This window comes from Populus trichocarpa, chromosome 19 (assembly GCF_000002775.5).
Source record: "Populus trichocarpa isolate Nisqually-1 chromosome 19, P.trichocarpa_v4.1, whole genome shotgun sequence".
Classification (NCBI taxonomy): domain Eukaryota; kingdom Viridiplantae; phylum Streptophyta; class Magnoliopsida; order Malpighiales; family Salicaceae; genus Populus; species Populus trichocarpa.
The window spans coordinates 13,788,242-13,807,239 of NC_037303.2; the positions used below are offsets into that span (position 1 = coordinate 13,788,242).

Genomic DNA, 18,998 nt, shown 5'->3' on the forward strand with positions numbered 1-18,998 from the left:
AAACACATTCAACAACATCACCGTCAGAATCCACCCCCTTCAGTTTAGTAGCTTCAGATTTGCAAATTGCACAAAGTTCTAATCAAAACCCAAAACCATATCCAGTTGGCTCATACCATAAATTGAATCACAAATTAACAAACCATACATTGAAACAAAATGTTTATGGATTATCAAATATATTTATTGATCATAGCACAACTGTAAAGTAACTTTTTGAATCTCACGTAGTTTTTTTCCTGTAAAAAAACATGAATTTATTTTAATTTCACCAATCAAGTGATTGGACTGACAATGGTGTTTCTTTATGTATTAAAATCTCTTACGTGACTTTTTCATAATTCAAAATGATCCATCTTAATGATTTTAATTGGGAGTTTCATATGAAAAATCATATGACTATTTAACAATTTTGTTTACTGAAATTAATTTAAGAATTTGATTAAGAATTTAGGATGTGTTAAGGATTTGATCAAAAATCTAATTTAGATAATAATATTTATAGTTGATTGTAATATAGATCTCAGTTATAATATGGAAGTTGTACGTGTCTATATTTATCAAAGATTTACTAAAAACTCTTATAATTAGTCACCAGTGGTATGATAGTTCATGGCTTGAAAAGGAGAATTCCCTTTAGGTCAAATCTCAGTTATTTAAGAAATAAATTGAATTAATATCAAGAATTTGATGGTAATTAAAAAGAGAGAGAGAAAATATTTTTGGATGTTATTCATGTGTCATGAGTTATTATTTATGATGGTGTCTCTTTCATTTTTTTTAATTCATACTTAATATTTAAGAAATATTGACTTAAACCAAAACTGAAGTCGAGTATCTAAATAAATTTAATTTAAAGGTGATAGTATTAAATGTTTTATAATATCATCATATTCCAATTAATGATTGGGAATTAAAAAAGAGTTTGTCATAATCGAAAAGCTTTTTTATGGTGCTTATATATACTTTGGTTACGTGATAATTAATTTTATTAACATTTAAACCATGATAAATTATTTAGCAAAATCTTTACAAATTCTTATATAACTTACCGGTTGGTCTACATTAAAATTAAAATCTTCTTTTGTCAAAATATTTATTATACCAAAAGATTTGGGCAGAATGTGTAATTTCTTATACCTGAGGAGGAGCTTTAAGTTAATTTACTCTTACAGAACATCAAGACACCTGGGAGAATCTTTGACCCAGCTTAACAGATCCGAACACAACGTTAACTGCCATAACGACCACCTAGGAAAAGCAGAGAGGAAAATCTCCAAATAATCTCCATTAGCCCAAAATATTAGAGACAAGAAATTGCATCAAATCATCAACCATGTCATCCTCTTTTGATTCATTCACCCCTGAAGGAGATCAAAATGACCCCACAGTGCTGCATGTCCAACACGATCATGTGTCACCTACCTCCCACCCTTTTGTTGATGATGGCTACACAGGTGATGACTCGTCATTCCCTGGAGAAACACCATTGCCACAAGAAAATTTCTTCAATGACAACATGCATTCTTCTGAGGGGTATGGGTTTGGTTTGCCTTCTCCAAGTACTGAATTTTCCTCACCCTTTGAGACTGATGGTGGTGGTGGTGGTGATGGTGTTTTTGCTTCTGATGGGCCAATTCTGCCTGAACCTGGTGAAATGCAGGAGTTAGGAGTCAAATTCCGTGAGTGGCGCAGGTGAGTTTTTGTTTTTGTTTGTGGAAACAAGTTAAATTTGTTTTCTTGAATGGATCTTGGTTCGAGTCTTGTACATTTGGAATTTACAATGGGGTGATTTATTTATGCATGATGAGATCTAGGATCACCAATATGGCCATTTTAGCAAAGGGTTCTTATCATTTTAATGTAAGCTGAAAAGTATTGATGTGATAGCAAATTTATAGAAAGACAGGCCTCAATCTTGTAACTTTGGGATGATCTCATTCTATGTTTTTGCTTATTGGTATATACATAAACTGACATAAGAATTGGTCATTGGAGACCATGAAAAGGAAAATGTGATGTTGATGTGGGAGCCTTCTTTTTTTGGAAGCAGTAAAGCATCTGTTTTGTCTTAATTGATTTATAGCTGGCACCTTCATCATCATATGATCATTGTCCTACTTGATTTATGTTTTTGGAGGCTAGCTGATATAACATTTCTTATTATAGCACCCATATCGAATAAGAATCTGTATCCTTTATAGTACAGTGAGGTTGAATAGTCAGCCTATGTTTTGCCAGAATTTCCCCAAATAGGTTCGAAACGGTTTCTTGCTAGCATTAGCAATCAAGGTCAGCCTTCATTAGCCTCCACTGGTAATTAACACCCCCTCCCCGAGGTTGTAGCTGACGGATTACCTAAAGAAGTAACTTCTTTTGGAGTTTTAGAAATAAATAGAAAAGATGGAAGTGTGCAAGCCAGTTCTCTAATAAATGCAACTGCTACTGCATTATCTCATTCTTTTTGGAGCAGGCGCATGTTTACTAAGTTGGTGTTTTTGTCGGTTAATTAATTGTGAAATATAAGAACGAAGCTGGCAAGCAAAGATTAGCAGCAAAACTAAATGTCCTGTGCTAATTAATGTTTAATATTTTTTAATTGAGTTCATCTTTGTGGCTACCAAGTTTAGAAGTGGAGGGTTGTGAAATCAAAGTTGTGATTCTAACGAAATTTAATTAATGGTTGGAAGTTTAAAGGAGTTTATTTTAGAAAACATCTCTCTTCTGATTGCTTTTAAAATAATATGACAAAACTTGCTTGATATGAAGCAATGGAGTACTAAAAACCTCATTGATTTTTACATGCTGCTGTTTTTGCGTTACACCATACTTGTACTGCACCACGGCTAATTCAAAATCTGAATGTTGAAATCTTTTAGACCAATGTCTTTTTAATGTCTGAAAGGGCTTCTAATTGTTATAATTTCATCAGAATGTTGAAATCTTTTAGACCAATGTCTTTTTTTCTCTCTCTCTCTTGATCATCTGTCATGTATTTCACTAATGGTGTTTCTGACATCATTGAGATTTTCTCAGCCATCTGTTATGATCCATTCTAATGAAAAGAAACTTAGAAAATAGAACAGACTAGAAGTTGCTGCAGCAGGCTAGCTTTCTTTGATAAGGTGCATTATCAGTGCAGACTCGAATGGTTTTTGTTTTGCCTGATCGCATGCATATATGATGGAAGTTCTTTGGGGATGAGCAAGGCACCAAACCTATAAATGGATAAAAGTTTTACATTTTCGGCGTGCTGAAACAGATTTGACATTCATCTTTTGCAGGCAAAATGCCCTCCATTTAGAGGAAAAGGAGAAAAGAGAGAAGGAGATGAGAAACCAGATCATCAATGAAGCTGAAGAGTATATACGAGCTTTTTATGAGAAGAGGCAGCAGAATTGCGAAACTAACAAAGCTCAGAACAGAGAAAGAGAGAAGGTAAAATCTCTGAAAAGCCACTTTTCCTTATCTCCTCCCTATCTTTTTCGAAGCGGATATGAGCTCTCAAGTTTTTCCGCATTCCTTCCATCTTTATTATGAAGTAAATAGAAGAATGCGTTTTTTCTGCAGCTGTACTTGGCCAATCAAGAGAAGTTCCATAAAGAGGCAGACAAACATTACTGGAAAGCCATTGCAGAGATCATTCCTCGAGAGGTGCCGAACATTAAAAGGAGAGGGGGTAAGAAAGAGGATGATAAGAAACCTTCCATTATGGTAATTCAGGGTCCAAAGCCTGGAAAACCCACTGATCTTTCAAGGACGAGACAGCTTTTCTTGAAGCTGAAACAGAACCCTCCACCTCACATGATGCCTCCCCCTCCCACACCTGCCAAAGATGGAAAGGATGCAAAGGATGGGAAAGATGCAAAGGATGGGAAGGATGGGAAGGATGCAAAGGATGGGAAGGATGGCAAGGGTGAAAATGAAGGGAAAGATGCCAAGAATGAGAAAACTCCCGCACCAACATCTGCTACTGCAGCTGCAGCTGCCGATGGAAACAAGCCTGCTTCACCCTGTAAAGACATTGCCAAAAGTAGTTCATTTGACTTGTCGAAATTAGATGTTCTTGCTGCAGCTGCTGCCGAAGGTGAGCAAGCTGCCGAAGGTGAGCAAGCTGCTGAAGGTGAGCAATCTGCCGAAGGTGAGCAAGTTGCCGAAGGTGAGCAAGCTGCTGAAGGTGAGCAATCTGCCGAAGGTGAGCAAGCTGCCGAAGGTGAGCAATCTGCTGAAGGTGAGCAAGCCACTGCTTAGTGATGGTTCCTATTATTCATACCATCATTTCCTATTCTACTTGTAAGGTCTCAGCTTAACCATTCGTTATGCAAACTGCGAATAAGTTCAGCTCTCTATAGATGTTATCGAGCTTCCTTCATGAACTGTGGAGAGCTTTCTTCCTAACTATAGGATGTTCTAGGCTTTACTTGCAAAAGATTTCTGTTAATTCCAATTTTTTTCCAGATTCATTGTTTAGCTAAATCTTCTCTCGTGCTTTGCTTCTGAGTGTGATGTTTATGGACGTGCCCTTTAAGCATATTTATATGTTCTACTACACCTATGCTAGCAAGAAAGCCACAAGTTGTTATGATAATTATGCATCCTAAAATTTGTCTGCGACCATGTGAATTACACTCGATCAATGTGGCGGTGCATTCTTAGGGTTTTTTGAAGAGGAAATTCAACGTTGATTGATTTGCAAGCTAGACGAGGATATATACTCCTTATTGCCCCAACTTAATCTATTTCATGTAATTTTTCTTTCGGAAAATTTATTTTTTCCCTTGGAGATTTATCAATATTCCACTTCTCTATATTTTTAAAACCTCTTGATTTTACCCTCCAAAACATTTTAAAGTTACCACCTTAAACCATTAAGTGTATATTTAATATTACAAAATAAGTTTTAAAAAACACTATATTTGACTAAAATTACAATTAAAATTGATATTGAATATAAAAAATTAAGAGATATTTAGTTAAAATTATTGTTAATAATAAAATAACTAAAATTAACATGTAGTAATTTTATTTTATAAGTTCAAAATATATAAGAAGAAGTGTATGATTATTAATACAAAATAAATATAAGAAGTCTTATTTTACATGAGATCATTCTAATTATACATGATTTAGTCGAAACAAAAACAAGGAGGTAAGGTAATCACAAAACAGTGTTTAGGGACCTTATCATATCAAAAACTTGGGCGTTGATGGATGTTGATTTTCTATAAATTATTGTGTTTGGAAACACGTATTTTTAAAAAAATTAATTTTTTATTAAAAATTAATTTTTTTATGTTTTAAATTATTTTGATGTCCTCATTTTAAAAATAATTTTTTAAAAATAAAAAAATATTATTTTAATATATTTTAATATTAAAAATACTTTAAAAAACAAAATATAAAAAAAATACATCTTCAGCAAAAACTTGGGTCTCGGATTTCCTCACCAAGTTTTTAGCTTCTGCAAAAACTTCCCAACGATAATTCTTTTGATTAGTTTAAAGGATGGTGAGGTTATTTTGGTCTTGTAGCAAATTCAACGGTAATAAAAAGCTGCTCGCAGAGGAAAGTGAACAAAAAGCATAAGTTGCTTTCCAAAAACTGAGGGCATACCTCATTTATTGGTGGGACTAAGGGACAAAACTTGGGTTCCATTTTATAACCAAAACAATATAAAAGCAGAAGCAATCTCTCTGCAAAACAGAGGATGTTTTATATTATTGTAAAAACATTTTTTTAAAAGTGTTTTTACTTTAAAAATATATTAAAATAATTTTTAAAAAATTCTTTACATTAATATATTAAAACTATTAGAAATATTAAAAAATTATTAATTTAATTTTTTTAAGACAAACACACCTTCAAAACACTTCTAAATTAAAAAAAAACATGCTTAAATAACAACTTATTAAATTGATTCTAAGGTTTGTTTTGTTTTTAATGTTTTTTTTTTCTATAAAATATTATAAGAACAGGAGAGGAAAAAAACGCAAAAAAAAAGTGAGAATTTTTTGGTTATTTAATAGTAATGGTTGAAAATGATACTATTTAAGAAGTGGAACATGGAAGAATTTATAAGGGCAAAATTATAATTTATCATTTTATTTTTTATTAAAGTCTTTTTTTCTCTCTCTCTTTGAGAGAAGTCATTTTGAACTTCAAATTTATAATTCTCATAAACTAGGTTTATTTATGGGCCAAGCATGAAAATCATGTACCATGTTTGATTAAAATGGGCCAGGAATTCAGTATACAAAGTTTGGTCCAATAATGAAAGCCCATGGATCATTATAGGATTAAAATGGGCCACTTAAGACGACGAAAGAAGGCAGAACCTGATGAAGGAACGACAATAACAAAAAGACAAGGCAGAGAGCTTTTTGCTGATGCATGACATTTGATTGATGCAATGGAAAATCTGGGAAGCTTAAAGAAAAATGAGGATTGTTTTCAGAACTCTTTTTCAAAGGGTTGCAGCCTAATGTTCAAATATACAGTACAATAAGATTGTTAGATGAAGCATAGAAAGCTTTCTGATATATGGAAGAGGATGGCTGCTCTCCGAATGGATGTTCTTATAATGTTATTATCCGAGGATTTCTCCAGCACAAGAATGCAGCAAGCGCAGCACAATTTATTCATAAAATGAGAGACAGATGATTCTCTGCCGATTCCCCCACAAAAGCCTTGGTGGTGGATCTGTTATCTGGTTAATGATGGCAATCTTGTTCTGAACAAGTATCCAGGCTTCCGAGAAGGTTGTCAAGCCGAAAAGGTTATGTAAAATTTTCATGCTCGATGCTGTTAATTCATGTTGCAAAAGCAGCTTTTTGTCAGTGTAAGTTATTTTCAGTTCCAACTTGTGAAAATCTGGACAGTGGCACCAATCACTTGTTGTTTCTTCATACTGTGATTAGTTACATGTTTTGGAATAGCATTCACCTCTTGTCGATTAATGTGTACTTAAATAGAGTTAGCTGATGAAAGCTATCGAAGTTTTCTCATATTGATGAAATCCAATGCTATTGACTAGCTTACTCACTTATTCCTAATGAACTATCATGAAGTTTTTTCCTGATGAACTATCCTTTCTTTCAGCTGTGCTTTCGCTATATATTTTTGTGATCCTTTTAAACGGAAACAAACGCAGAAGAGATCATAGTTGGCTGCAAGATCACTTGAGACAAGCTAGAATTGAGCTGGTGAATTGTCACCGTATTATTACATTATGTGTATAAACTTTAAACATAACTTCTCTGCAGGTAATGTCATCCATATAGAGAGACAAAATTTCAAATTGACTAACAAACAATGGAGGGAAGGTTGGGGGTGTTCTCAACTGACATCAACCCGTGCCTTTTTCTTATTATGAACTTGTGTTCAGATCCTTTAGAACCTTATTTCTGTTTCTTACCACTTTCTTGGCTTCTAAGCGCTCGGAATCTGCTTCAGCTCTCCCTGGCTCTTGAGAATATTTAGGAAAAAAATGCATGATCAACGTTGGAGCATTGTCATTTGTTACAACTCATTCTAGGAGCTTAGAACGTAAATATCATAACAGAGGAGATAAACGACACTGACATCATACCTGCTATCTTGTTCTGCAGAAACCTGAGGGCATGAGATCATTTGAAACACAATTAGGACCTGGTAGCAAGAAAGGAATATCAATGGATACAAGACCTGACACCCTCTCAGGGTGGACAACGATAAAAACCTGGTGCCAACATCAAAGCATTACATTTACATATGTGCATAAGATCAAAATGAAGGTCTTAGGAATTATTTTTCTTTTTCGTTATCTGTTTCTTAAATACTTCCCTAGCTACAAGGCCTTCAACAATACTGGATATCCAACATTTAAAGGAAAATTCGTTGTCGATTCATGCATGCATGCCCTGCAGAGCTTCTTGTTTTCCTTACCTTTGTTATGTGAGAAGTTGTTGCAACAATGTTGAAACTGATGCATGCTTGACACTTCAATCACATAAAGCTCACTTAAATTGCTAATTAAGCGAAGGTGCTGATAAAAATTACGCGAATCCCTCACGGTGCATATATTATATATGATATAACACTAATCAGATGAACAATCCACTTTCATGACGCAAGGAAGGAAGAATAACAAGATGGTTCTCAGACTGAGATAGTAATGTTTGATCTGTGCATAATTCTCAAGGCAGGAAACAGACCACATGAAGGCCATTCATTTTCTGACACCAGAACGAAGATCTATAACAAATGGGACGGTGAAATAATTCTTGCACAGCTAGTTTAACCATCAAGCAGCTCAACACTATATGATGTTAAAGTTGAAGATCAAGTTCACCAAGATCACAGGCTCACAGCAATACGGCTCAACTAATAAAATTAGTGCACAATGAATGACCCATGTTTAGCAAAAACAAAAAAACAACGACAAGGTAAAGTTGATGGGAGTTATGATCAAACTCAAACTCATGAAAGCACCAAGGTTAGCATTAGTGTGGTTCATATGAATCAAAATTTAAGTGATGCATTATTTAAAACCAAAAATCCATGCAAATCATGACCACATTTATGCCAAGAGTGTCAAGAAGGGCAACAACATTATCTACAAGGTCCATGAAGGTCCCTTTCTCTGGTTCAGCTGGCTGTTCAGAGTGGCCATTATCAGATCTTATACTTCTTCGTCATCTTCTTCAAGCACCACATCTAGCAGTAGAAGACAAGATGACAAAGTGGGTTCTTTTAATTTTAGGATGAACATCGATGATGCCTTAGCTACCTTCCATCACATGATTCATTTAGATCCTCTGCCTTTTGTTGTCGAATTCAATAAATTATTGTCTGCAATTGTTAAAATGGGACATTATGAGACTGTGATTACTCTTTCCAAACAAATGGAATTAGCTGGAATCTCTCATAATCTTTATACTCTTTCTATCTTGATTAACTGCTTCTCGCACTTGAATCATATCGATCTTGGCTTCTCTGTCTTGATCAAAATCGTTAAACATGGTTTTCAACCCGATATCGTCACATTTTCTACCTTAATCAATGGCCTCTGTACAGTGGGTAAGGCTGCTCAAGCCGTGGATTCTTTTATGACTTTGTAGGGAGGAGGGTATCAACCTAATGTCCACACTTATACTACGATTATCAATGGCTTATGTAAGATTGGGGAAACCACTGTGGCTTCTGGATTGCTTAAGAAAATGGAAGAGGGGAATTGTTTTCGAAACTCTCTGTCAAAGTGTTGCAGCCTAATTTTCAGATATACACTACAATAATAAATGCACTTTGCAAAGAAGGATTGGTAGATGAAGCATTCGAAGCTTTCCGAAAGATGGAAGAGGACGGCTACTCTCCAGATGAATGGTCTTATAATGTTATTATCCGAGGATTTCTCCAGCATAAGGATGCATCAAGGGCAGTGCAACTTATTGGTGAAATGAGAGACAGAGGGTTCTTTGCAGATGCCCACACCAAAGCCTTGATGGTGGATCTGTTATCTAATGATGAAAATCTGTAAAATAGCTCCAATCACTTGCTTTTTTTTCATGTTTTCCATTAGTTACATCTTTTTACTAGCTTTCACCTCTTGTAGATTATTCTTGCACATATGTGGATGTTGATAAATACTTGGTTGAAGACTCAAGTATCTTTGGACAAGAGCATGCCTTTTTTTATTTCCCTGATGAACTATCCTTTATTTCTGTTCTGGTGTTGCTATATATTCTCGTGATCCTTTTTAATGGAAATTAAGGTAGAAGAAATCATAATTTGACCACAAGGTAAATAGAGACGAGCTGAAATTGAGCTGGAGAATGGTTGTTGCAGTGCCTGCTTCACCTTCAGTACATCACATCAGTTCTAGGAAAATGGAATCATTAGAACATTTATTTTATGCTACTAAACCCTCTCATAGTGTTGCCTCATGCACTTGCTAGTGTTAGGACTGGTCTTCCTCATTCCTCAACTAAATCTTAAGCAGATCTTCATCTATAGTTTCTGCAGGTTATATTAGCAAGTGAGACATTTGATTTGCTTTTTTATTACAGAACAGTTAAACTCAGCTTTGTGGTGGTTATTTGGAACTGAAACTCCAAAAAAACCTGTCTCCTTAAGACAAGCACTGGACTTTTACTGCTAACAGTGGCGGAGCAATTGCCTCAATTTTATTTTTCAAAGTATTTTTTATATTAAAATATTAATATAATATACTAATTAATCCAATCTCTTTTTTTTATTATTATTGTTCCTGTCTCTTTTTTTTTACAAAATTTCTTTTCAAACCCTAGACTATTAATTAGTTAAGCAAGTAATCTTTTATGCTTTATGTTTTAGAAAAGTTTTCTTTATCTTTTCTATTTGTTTCATTATCTAATTTTAGTTTAGTTTTTTATAATTAGTTATTAAAAATATTGGGGTTTATAATAATTTATGGATTTGTTGAATTAATATGTATATGGTTAATATTATAAGCTAATGGATATGAATTGAAATGAGTTTTGATGAACTGATAAGTATTTTGCTATGAATTTCATATGAAAAATGATGGTGATGAATTTACTAGTGATTAAAAATGAAGTACAAAACAACTCAAAAATTAGAGATATAATAGATAAATTAGAAAGAAAACATTTAATATTTATGTTTAATTCACTTATACAAAACAATAAGTCAGCAAAAACAATATCAATTTATGACTTAGATGTTATGTATCATATGTCAGTATCGAATTGTTGTCAAGAACTTTCGTAGTCCTTATAAAGCAGTTTTAGAAATAGATAAATAAAAGTTTATTGTATATATTGAGAAAAATATTTTTAATGAGATTAAAAAAAATCATTATGAAATAGTTTTAAAATAAAATTTTTTGAAGAGAACAATTATAAAGTAATTTTTTTTTAATTTTAAAAATATTTTTAAATTAATTTTACTTGACTTGAGTTGATATATTTCAAATTAAATTTTTTATATAACATATATATGTATAGTATATAATATCAGTAATTTGTTTTTTTATTTAAAATATTCTAACTCCGTCACTGCCAGCCAAGAACACATCAAATGAGCCAAAAGATGATAAAAAAAAAAAAAAACCATTTACAAATGTATTGAAGGAACAAAATTTTGCTTAAAGAATAAGAAAAAATAATTAATAAGCGCAGACCTCTTTGTAGATGGAGACAGTAGAAGGGAGTACAGAGGCTGCTTCTATACAATTTTAAATTATTTAGGAAATATAATTAATTTTAATTGTTTTGTAAACTAACTCCAAAAAAAAAAAAAAAGAGACTTTTTTATACATTCAAGGTGAGCTGCAACCCATAATTTGGTGGAGACTTGACCCATTTGGCTATGGGCTTGTAAAGGTAACTGCTGGTTTTAGTGTAAGCTGTCTAAAATATAAGGTAGGGTTTTTGATCCATTTAGCACCGCCGTTCAACAAGCCCAGAGTCCATTTACAACCAACTGAACTATAAGATAAGAAATGAAATGGTGAGAAGTGTTTGATTGAAATAAATGAAATGAAAAAAAACTAAAAGTGAGAGTGAAAATGAAAATCAAATATAATTTTATTTTTATAGAAAGAGATGGAAATAAAAACAATGAATAAAATTGGAATTCTTTAAAAACAATATAATATTTTTATTTATTATATATTAACTATTTTTATTACCATCATTACTCCAATCACTATATTTTATCTACGGTGATATTAAAAATTTAAAATAAAAAAAAATATAATATTATTATTCTAAATTTTTATATTATTATCGTCATTTCAATTACTATATTCATCACCATCATCATGCTTGGTGATGGTGAAGAGAAACACAAGCCGAAAAGTATTTAATTTTTTTTTAATTGCTTAAATGATTATTCAATATATCTTGGATATTTATATAGCATCATAACCTAACCTAAAAAGGATTTTAATTGCTGAAAAACAACTAATAAAAATAATCATAACCTAATATAAGATAGTCGGAAGAAATTCAAAATTCATAACTCAAGTTAAAAACCAAGTTTGCCCAATTTGACTAGTTGTCTTCAGTAATGTTTCAGCAGCACATTATACCTCTTTTTTTTTTCCTTTCCTTCAACTTTGCCTTGTAGTATATATATTTTTTTTAAGAAGTTGTCTGAAAAATATAATTTTTATTTAAAAATATATTAAAATAATATTTTTATTTTTAAAAAATTATTTTTAATATTAGTTAATCAAAACAATTAAAAAACATCATAAAATTTAATAAAACGCAGTACCAAACCAGGCATGTCCAGTTGACGCAAGAAATCTCACTTTAGTTGCTGACTTATGGTTGCTGAAAATTCTATCACAAAAACTCCTTCCACTGACTGACCTTGCCGCTGGGATTTCTGCTTTCCCTTGCTTCGTCTTCATCCTTCTTGCTTTATTGCAGGCATTTTACAGCCTTCTACCTTGGTCCTCGTCATCGTATAATCACTCTTCCACCATCCCCTTCACTTTTCTTCCATCACCTCTCGTGACGGTGGCATTAATTTTTTTTATAATATATTATCATTATTACCATAGACCCCATCATCTGCACATCTTCCATCATCACGATCACATTTATTATTTATAGAATCACTATTCATTGTATTAAAAATGTTAACTTTCTTTCTGATTTTTTGTTATTATTTCAAATACAGTGTTGGAATTAAAATGACATTATAATTCCTCTACTTCTATTCCACTTCTTTCATTTCTATTTCAGATTTTTCACTCATGATAATTATTTTTATTTTTTTCCCTGGGGAGGGGAGAGGGGAGAAAAAACCCAGCTTTTTAAAAACACAGGAAATTGTTGGAGTAATTGTAGTCTCCTTCAATCTTCTCACGGGTCCATCTGTAAAATTAAACGAATGCTTATTTAGAATAAAGCATGAAATGAATCATCAACAACACACAGACGACAACGCCACTTGTCAAAAAACTAAACAAAATGTATGGGATGATGTTCAAAATCCAATTGCTTAAGAATAAGGTTTTTTTGTGGTTGAATTATAGATTAATTAAGTGTTTATAAAATTAAATATACTCTTTATAGTAAAGGAAGTTAATCTCTTGATGAAACAAATCTTGATACGTACAAAAAAAAGTTGTTTTTGGGTTTATTTGAAGACCCTTAAATATTTAAGTTAAAATCTTTATAGCGAGAAAATATAATAAATGTCAAAAAAAATAAATTCTAAGAATAAGAATGTGTTCTTGTTTTGGTATAAAATGAATGCTTTAGGTAAATAAATAGTATGTATGTGTTGAGAATGAAAATTATGAATTTTTTTACCTAGGCGATACATGAGATATTTATACTTTATGAACTTTGTTTTTTTACAAGTATCGGACCTAGGCCACAAAGCCATGCCTAGAAAGAGCTATAATATGTGTCGGGCCCAAAACATCGAGCAATGTACATGGGTTGGGCATGAGACTTGAGTCCACAAAGCGTTGGATGTAGGCCTCGTGCCAAGGCTCGGGCACCACGACCAAGCCCATAGGGCACCATTTGGGCTTGGACACCACGCTGAAGCTCAAAGCTCATAAGGGCGCTTGGCGTGTGTCCATCATCTAGGCTTCAGCATGGTGGCCGAACCCATAGGCGCTGGCAAGTGTTCAACAACTAGGCTCTAGTGCTACATTTGAGCTTACAATATCAAAGAATCATCTCAACCTAAAAACTTAAGTTGTTAGGTGAGGTCCTAGGATATGATTTATATTATTCTCTAACACACCCCCTCAAGTGAAAGCCCTTTGGACTTGAAACTTGCACATGCCCACTTTACCCTGTGCTTAATTTTTATCAAATAAATAAGGATGGTGAGATTCGAACTCGTGACCGCTTGGTCATCAAGGCTCTGATACCATGTCAAAGAACCATCTCAATCTAAAAACTTAAGCTGTTAGGTGAGGTCCCAGGATATGATTTATATTATTCTCTAACATACAGATGGTGGCAAGTGCCTAGTGTTTAAGTGGTTTGGGTTTAAAGCTTGTTTTTAAAAGCCTACATCATTATTAAGATAGGCTTGGACCACTAAAAAATATTTTTTTAAAATATTGATAAATTTTTATCCATCAAAATGATTGTTTATTATATCTTAAGAACCTAAAAGAGAAAGCACTCCAAATGTTGACCATATAGTAAGCTTTTAGTTTATTAAGTTAATCTCTAATTTTCTATAACCTTTTTTAAGAAGTAATTGATCAATTCTCTAAATAATCCCCCCAAGGACTCTGGAACCGGCTGAATTCAAATCACAAAACACTCAGTATTTAATTATATGTATATATGGTCAAGTCCTATTCATGTTTCCATACCAATATATTCACACAAAAAAAAAAACAAATGTTCTTACGCATAGATAATGACCGCAGCCACACCTTGACATCAAGATGTTGGGTTTGGTTTGCAGAAAGGAACATCAACATCTTAGTCCATAGCTGCCCCTCCCACCATGCTAGATATTTACAATGCCTTGTCAAGTTCATGATTAGCAACTACATATATTTTATAAACTACATCGTTTTCATAATTTAGCATTTTCTCATCACTAATCCATCGTTATCGTGCCGTCGAAAGTAAGAAAAATGTAGATGATCTCATTGGACGGCAGAAATGGCCCCCACAATTTCAAATTAGGACAGCAAATGCATTAGCCTGGCTAATCTTAAAGGTTTACTGCCATAATTGATAGTTGTTTATGGTTGCCTCTTTATTCCATAATTTTTATAGCTATGAGATGTGATAAACAATTCCTGAATCCGGTGAGGATTCCCAGACAAGAAATATTATCTACAAAGAAGATTTTTTAAAAAAGAAAGACTTCCATATTGTTCACATTTTCGAAGATTATTCCCCTCAGCAGAATATGCCTGTGGTCATTCTGCTTTGAATCCCACTATGTTTTGTAGATTTTACGATTCCTCTCATTGTCTTGTAGGTGTCTTCTCTTGCTCAAGATTTGTGTTTTTTAGTACTTTATTCTTCCTTTTTTGGGCTCGAGATATCGTCACTTTGAGTTTTCATTTATCAAGATTGATCAAGTCTTTCAATATATAATAGGTTTCAGGTAGATATATATATTCTAAATCCCATTACAGATCTAAGATAATAATATTGGAATGTATTTATTTACCGTTCGAATCAATATTCGAGAGTAAGCTCTACCAAGATTTTAGTTGTTAGCAAAGCTCGATATTTGAAGATGGTTGATAGCTTTTGGTTATAATCATATGATAGAAAATACATAAATAGTGAATCAATATATTTTTTATTTTAGAAGGATAAAAATTAATTATAAAATTTTTTATAATCATCTTTTTTATTTTTATATATTTGTCTTCATTTTTTAACTAAACATGTCTCTATTTTTTTTTTATTTCTTTTTTTACAGGTACATTAATCAAACAAAATCTTAAAAATCATCACATTAAGTTTTAAACTTCAACAAGTAATAATGCCATACACATTCCAGCATGCATATTGAAAATGACTTTAATCATGTGGATCATTTGTTTGCTCCATCTTCTTCTTCTTGTTAAAAATTTTATTAATTTAAAAGTTTAAATTATTAGGTAAGGTATTAAGAATAATTTTACATTATTCTCTAGCACATTCCTCGAGTAAAAGCTATATAATCTTAACACTTACACAAACTTATATTATCTTATACTTAATTTTTATTAATTAGAATAAATGTAGTGAGATTGATCTCATAACTATTTATAATATCAAATAATCATATCAATCTAAAAAATTAAAATGTTAGATGAAGTTCTTCAACACTTGTTTCATTGGACCATTACCAAATAGTGTATGAAAATAATATTGGATCCATGCAAATTAGTATGTTTATGTGTTAATTTCCTGTATTCGGAACTCTTTGTTGATTTCATACCTGAGGCAGATTCACAAACCTCAGATCTTCCATAGAAATTGATTGTAACTACAATCATTCCACACCAGAATTTATGTACCGTGAAATAGGGTTTCCATCAAATAGCGAAAAAAAAATGACTGAAAGCAAGCAGAAATATAAAAGAAGGGTTAAAATGGAATGAAAACAGCACATAATGATGAAAAAGAAAGATGTGGTACTGCAAATTGCATACTATGTATCATTACAACTACTGTTCATAAAAGAGGAGACATATCATTACAATGTTAATTAAGATCATAAAATACTCCAAAATCTATAAAATTACAAATGTCTGATTCCATTCTCCAAGCAGAAAAACTAAGCTTGAGATGGATAGACCAATGAAGAGGGAGATCACCAAACTGTCTCCTTCTATGCTGGTCCTGATCTTAGGAGTTGACTGTCTCCAACATGACATGAACATCTAAGGAAAAAAAAACACGACTGGGAATACAGAATGAGACTACCTAGAGACTTGATAGATAATATCATCTGGAAAGAGAATGCAAGAGCTATAAAGCTAAATTCTCATTGCATAAAGGCCTGAAATATGCAGCCTTTGTGCAATAGATGCAATGGAAAAGGATTGAAAGGATCAAGAAAATATGTGAAGGAGGTTTGGAAAGAAGGAAAAGAAAAAAAAATGAAGGGGTTTGAAGCTTCTGGAATCCTGATAAGGAAGCTCAGCTCCGAGGGAATCACAGGTTGTTTGTGAAAAATCTGCAACCAGTGAGGAAAATAAAGTGGGCCTAGAGATCGAATTTTCCTATGCACATCAGGTCACAAATTGGTTTGCTAAAAAATCTGCAACCTGTGAAAAAAATCCAAGGGCTGGTCCAAAAACCTCCTACAAAAGACTAAAATTGAGAGAGAAAAAGTAAGAGATATCGGCTGCTACGCTATACCAGAAGAAAACTAGACTTGTGGGTAACTATGTCAATCAATCTTGATCCTTCCAAAAGAATGGCTTCGTGGGGAAGGAAGAGGAAGAAGAAGAAGAAGCTGAGCCCATGTTGTCTTGTTGTCTCTGGAGATCAGAAGAATCAGTAAACTGCTGTTGATTTGGAGTAACAAAAGGAAGGTGTGATTGTAATAAAAAATTGTTAGTGGTGTCCAAATCGTCCCACACAGGACTCCCTGGACCCCAACCTGCTTGAATAGCATTATACCAAGCTTCTGCCATGTCTCCCCACATCAGTTCCTGAGACCCCGAAGTGCCTTCCCCTGCACTGGATCCCACTGCCTGAACCTCATCACTCACCGTAGCCCCACTTGAACCCAACCCGGAATCATCATCAGGATGGTCTCCTTGGGGCTGTTCTGGTGGCGGCGGCGGCGGCATGGTTTCCACCTGCAAGTTAATGCCTTCCTGGGCTTGTTTTGGCATTGAACTTTGATTGGGGGTCGGTGGAGAAGAAACTGATGAACTTGGAGCTGTGGAAGTTTCTTTTTCTTTGTTGAGGAAAAGTTCAGGGAAATTCAGCTTAGCATTCTCTCCTCTCAACTTGAAGGCCTCGCGATCATAAGCTAAGGCAGCATCTTCTGCATTGTCAAATGTGCCTAGCCAAAGGCGAGTCCTATTTCGAGGGAGACGAATCTCGGCAACCCATTTTCCCCAATGCCTTTGCCTCACTCCCCTATAAAGCTTTGTTGTATTTATAGGCTGAATCGGTGGCCTAAACAATGGCCTCCCATTTGGCCCCAGCCTGTTCATCATCATCATCCTTCCTCTCGGACTTAAGTTCAATGCGTCATTCCAGTACTGAAACAGCTGCTGTTGCTGCTGCTGCTGGTTAGCCAATGCAGATTCCCCAGCAAAAAACGGAGGATATGCAATGCCATATTGCTGGTTTTGACCAAAAGAAATCATTTGCTGCTGATTCTGTGCAACTTGAGATGGTGGACGAAAGATAGTTGATGAAGGGTTTGTTCCAACTTGTTGGTGGAATTGAACAGGTTGATTAGACCCTTCAAAGGCAAAAGGAAACTGAAGTCTTGAACTTGAAGATGACACAGGCGAAGACGACAAAGAAGGCGGATATAAAGACAGAGTAGAGGCAGAGCTAGAAGAAACAGAGAAAGAAGGTGGCAATTGATGAGCTAAATATGCAGAGGATTGAGTTTGTTCTTGACGTTCAGGGCTACGGATTTTTTTGGAAGGCCTGTCTGACAAGGAAGCTTCACCAAAAACCGGCTTCCAGTGCCGCCTCTCAAAGCTAATATCAGCTTCTTTTCTGCCTCTATCAAGCTGCCAATCTTGGTCCATTGCCAGCCTTTGAGTTTCATCAACAACACCCTTCTTGGATTTTCCAGTGTTATTCTTAGCTGAATCCATTGGTAGCTACCCGCTCGCTCGCTCTCTCTTGAAAGATTCTATTATATGCTAAGGGAAGGAATAGAATTTTCAGGATAAGACACCACGCAGAAGCAAATGGGGTAAAAAAGAAGAGTGGAATCAAACGTATCAGAAACAAGAAAACCAAATCTACAAAAGCAGAAAAATGAAAAGTAACAATACCAAGATCCAGATTTAGTCAAAAAGATTCGAGAATCTTGTATGGAATTTAATGGCTAATCTGATTGAAGTAAAAACAGAATCCGATGCCAAACATATCAAATCTTGAGCACTCCATCTCTAAGTCTCATGAAAATGAATACTGATAAGAGAGCGAGCGCGGGGAAAAGAGAGGTAGAGAGATCCAATGGGATGTTGTCGCTGTTGGGTTTTTCCTGTTGGCGGTGGTGTGAGTTTCGGCTTTTGGTATCGGAGGAGTAAAATTGAGAGAAGTTCAAAACAGAGAGAAAGCAGGGGATAAACAGGGGAGTGTTTTTTTTTGTAGTTGTGAGAAGGGGGAAAGCAGGGGGTGTGGGTTTATATGTAACTTTTCGGGTGTTAGAGATAGAAGAGAATTTGTAGAAGGCTCGTGGTTGGTTAGCTTAATTTGGGACCCACACGTTTTGTTGCCTTTCAAATATCGTTGCTTCTACACTAATTTGCCTATTTTACTCTCTTTCTCTCTCTAACCTTCCACACAAATTCTATATTTTTATTGCAAAAA

The 18,998-nt window shown here is 34.0% G+C and overlaps 3 protein-coding genes across 6 annotated transcripts; 2 read left to right on the plus strand and 1 right to left on the minus strand.

Moving 5' to 3' along the window:
* Positions 1–1,228: 1,228 nt before the first annotated feature.
* On the plus strand, positions 1,229–4,470 carry LOC18108572 (clathrin light chain 1). 3 transcript variants are annotated; one of them, XM_052449646.1, is made up of 5 exons: positions 1,229–1,695; positions 3,285–3,438; positions 3,571–4,087; positions 4,160–4,177; positions 4,214–4,470. In XM_052449646.1, the coding sequence occupies exons 1-5, from the start codon at positions 1,337–1,339 to the stop codon at positions 4,249–4,251; spliced, it is 1,086 nt and encodes a 361-aa protein (XP_052305606.1). In that variant the 5' UTR covers positions 1,229–1,336; the 3' UTR covers positions 4,252–4,470. The 3 variants fall into 3 exon arrangements, with proteins under 3 accessions (XP_052305606.1, XP_052305604.1, XP_052305605.1); XM_052449644.1 differs by having other exon boundaries at positions 4,160–4,470; XM_052449645.1 differs by lacking the exon at positions 4,160–4,177 and having other exon boundaries at positions 1,231–1,695; positions 4,196–4,470.
* Positions 4,471–8,547: 4,077 nt separating this feature from the next.
* On the plus strand, positions 8,548–9,514 carry LOC127904761 (pentatricopeptide repeat-containing protein At1g12300, mitochondrial-like). The gene is made up of 3 exons (XM_052449404.1): positions 8,548–8,720; positions 9,099–9,153; positions 9,245–9,514. Exons 1-3 carry the CDS (start codon positions 8,548–8,550, stop codon positions 9,512–9,514), a joined length of 498 nt encoding a protein of 165 aa, XP_052305364.1.
* Positions 9,515–16,094: 6,580 nt separating this feature from the next.
* On the minus strand, positions 16,095–18,796 carry LOC18108574 (ethylene-responsive transcription factor ERF054). 2 transcript variants are annotated; one of them, XM_052449647.1, is made up of 2 exons: positions 18,458–18,796; positions 16,095–18,312 (listed from the first exon to the last, which is right to left on the minus strand). In XM_052449647.1, exon 2 carries the CDS (start codon positions 18,272–18,274, stop codon positions 16,880–16,882), a length of 1,395 nt encoding a protein of 464 aa, XP_052305607.1. In that variant the 5' UTR covers positions 18,275–18,312; positions 18,458–18,796; the 3' UTR covers positions 16,095–16,879. The 2 variants fall into 2 exon arrangements, with proteins under 2 accessions (XP_052305607.1, XP_006371578.3); XM_006371516.3 differs by having other exon boundaries at positions 16,095–18,322; positions 18,458–18,795.
* Between the last annotated feature and the right edge of the window lie 202 nt (positions 18,797–18,998).

Bases quoted from the DNA above. Each gene is read 5' to 3' on its own strand.
- LOC18108572 (XM_052449644.1), top strand. From the start codon at position 1,337: ATGTCATCCTCTTTTGATTCATTCACCCCTGAAGGAGATCAAAATGAC. The intron at 3,439-3,570 runs GTAAAATCTCTG...TTTTTTCTGCAG, and splicing joins AGAACAGAGAAAGAGAGAAG to CTGTACTTGGCCAATCAAGA. The intron at 4,088-4,159 runs GTGAGCAAGCTG...AAGTTGCCGAAG, and splicing joins TGCTGCAGCTGCTGCCGAAG to GTGAGCAAGCTGCTGAAGGT.
- LOC127904761 (XM_052449404.1), top strand. From the start codon at position 8,548: ATGACCACATTTATGCCAAGAGTGTCAAGAAGGGCAACAACATTATCT. The intron at 8,721-9,098 runs GTGGGTTCTTTT...ATGACTTTGTAG, and splicing joins GTAGAAGACAAGATGACAAA to GGAGGAGGGTATCAACCTAA. The intron at 9,154-9,244 runs GTAAGATTGGGG...AAAGTGTTGCAG, and splicing joins TACGATTATCAATGGCTTAT to CCTAATTTTCAGATATACAC.
- LOC18108574 (XM_052449647.1), bottom strand. From the start codon at position 18,274: ATGGATTCAGCTAAGAATAACACTGGAAAATCCAAGAAGGGTGTTGTT.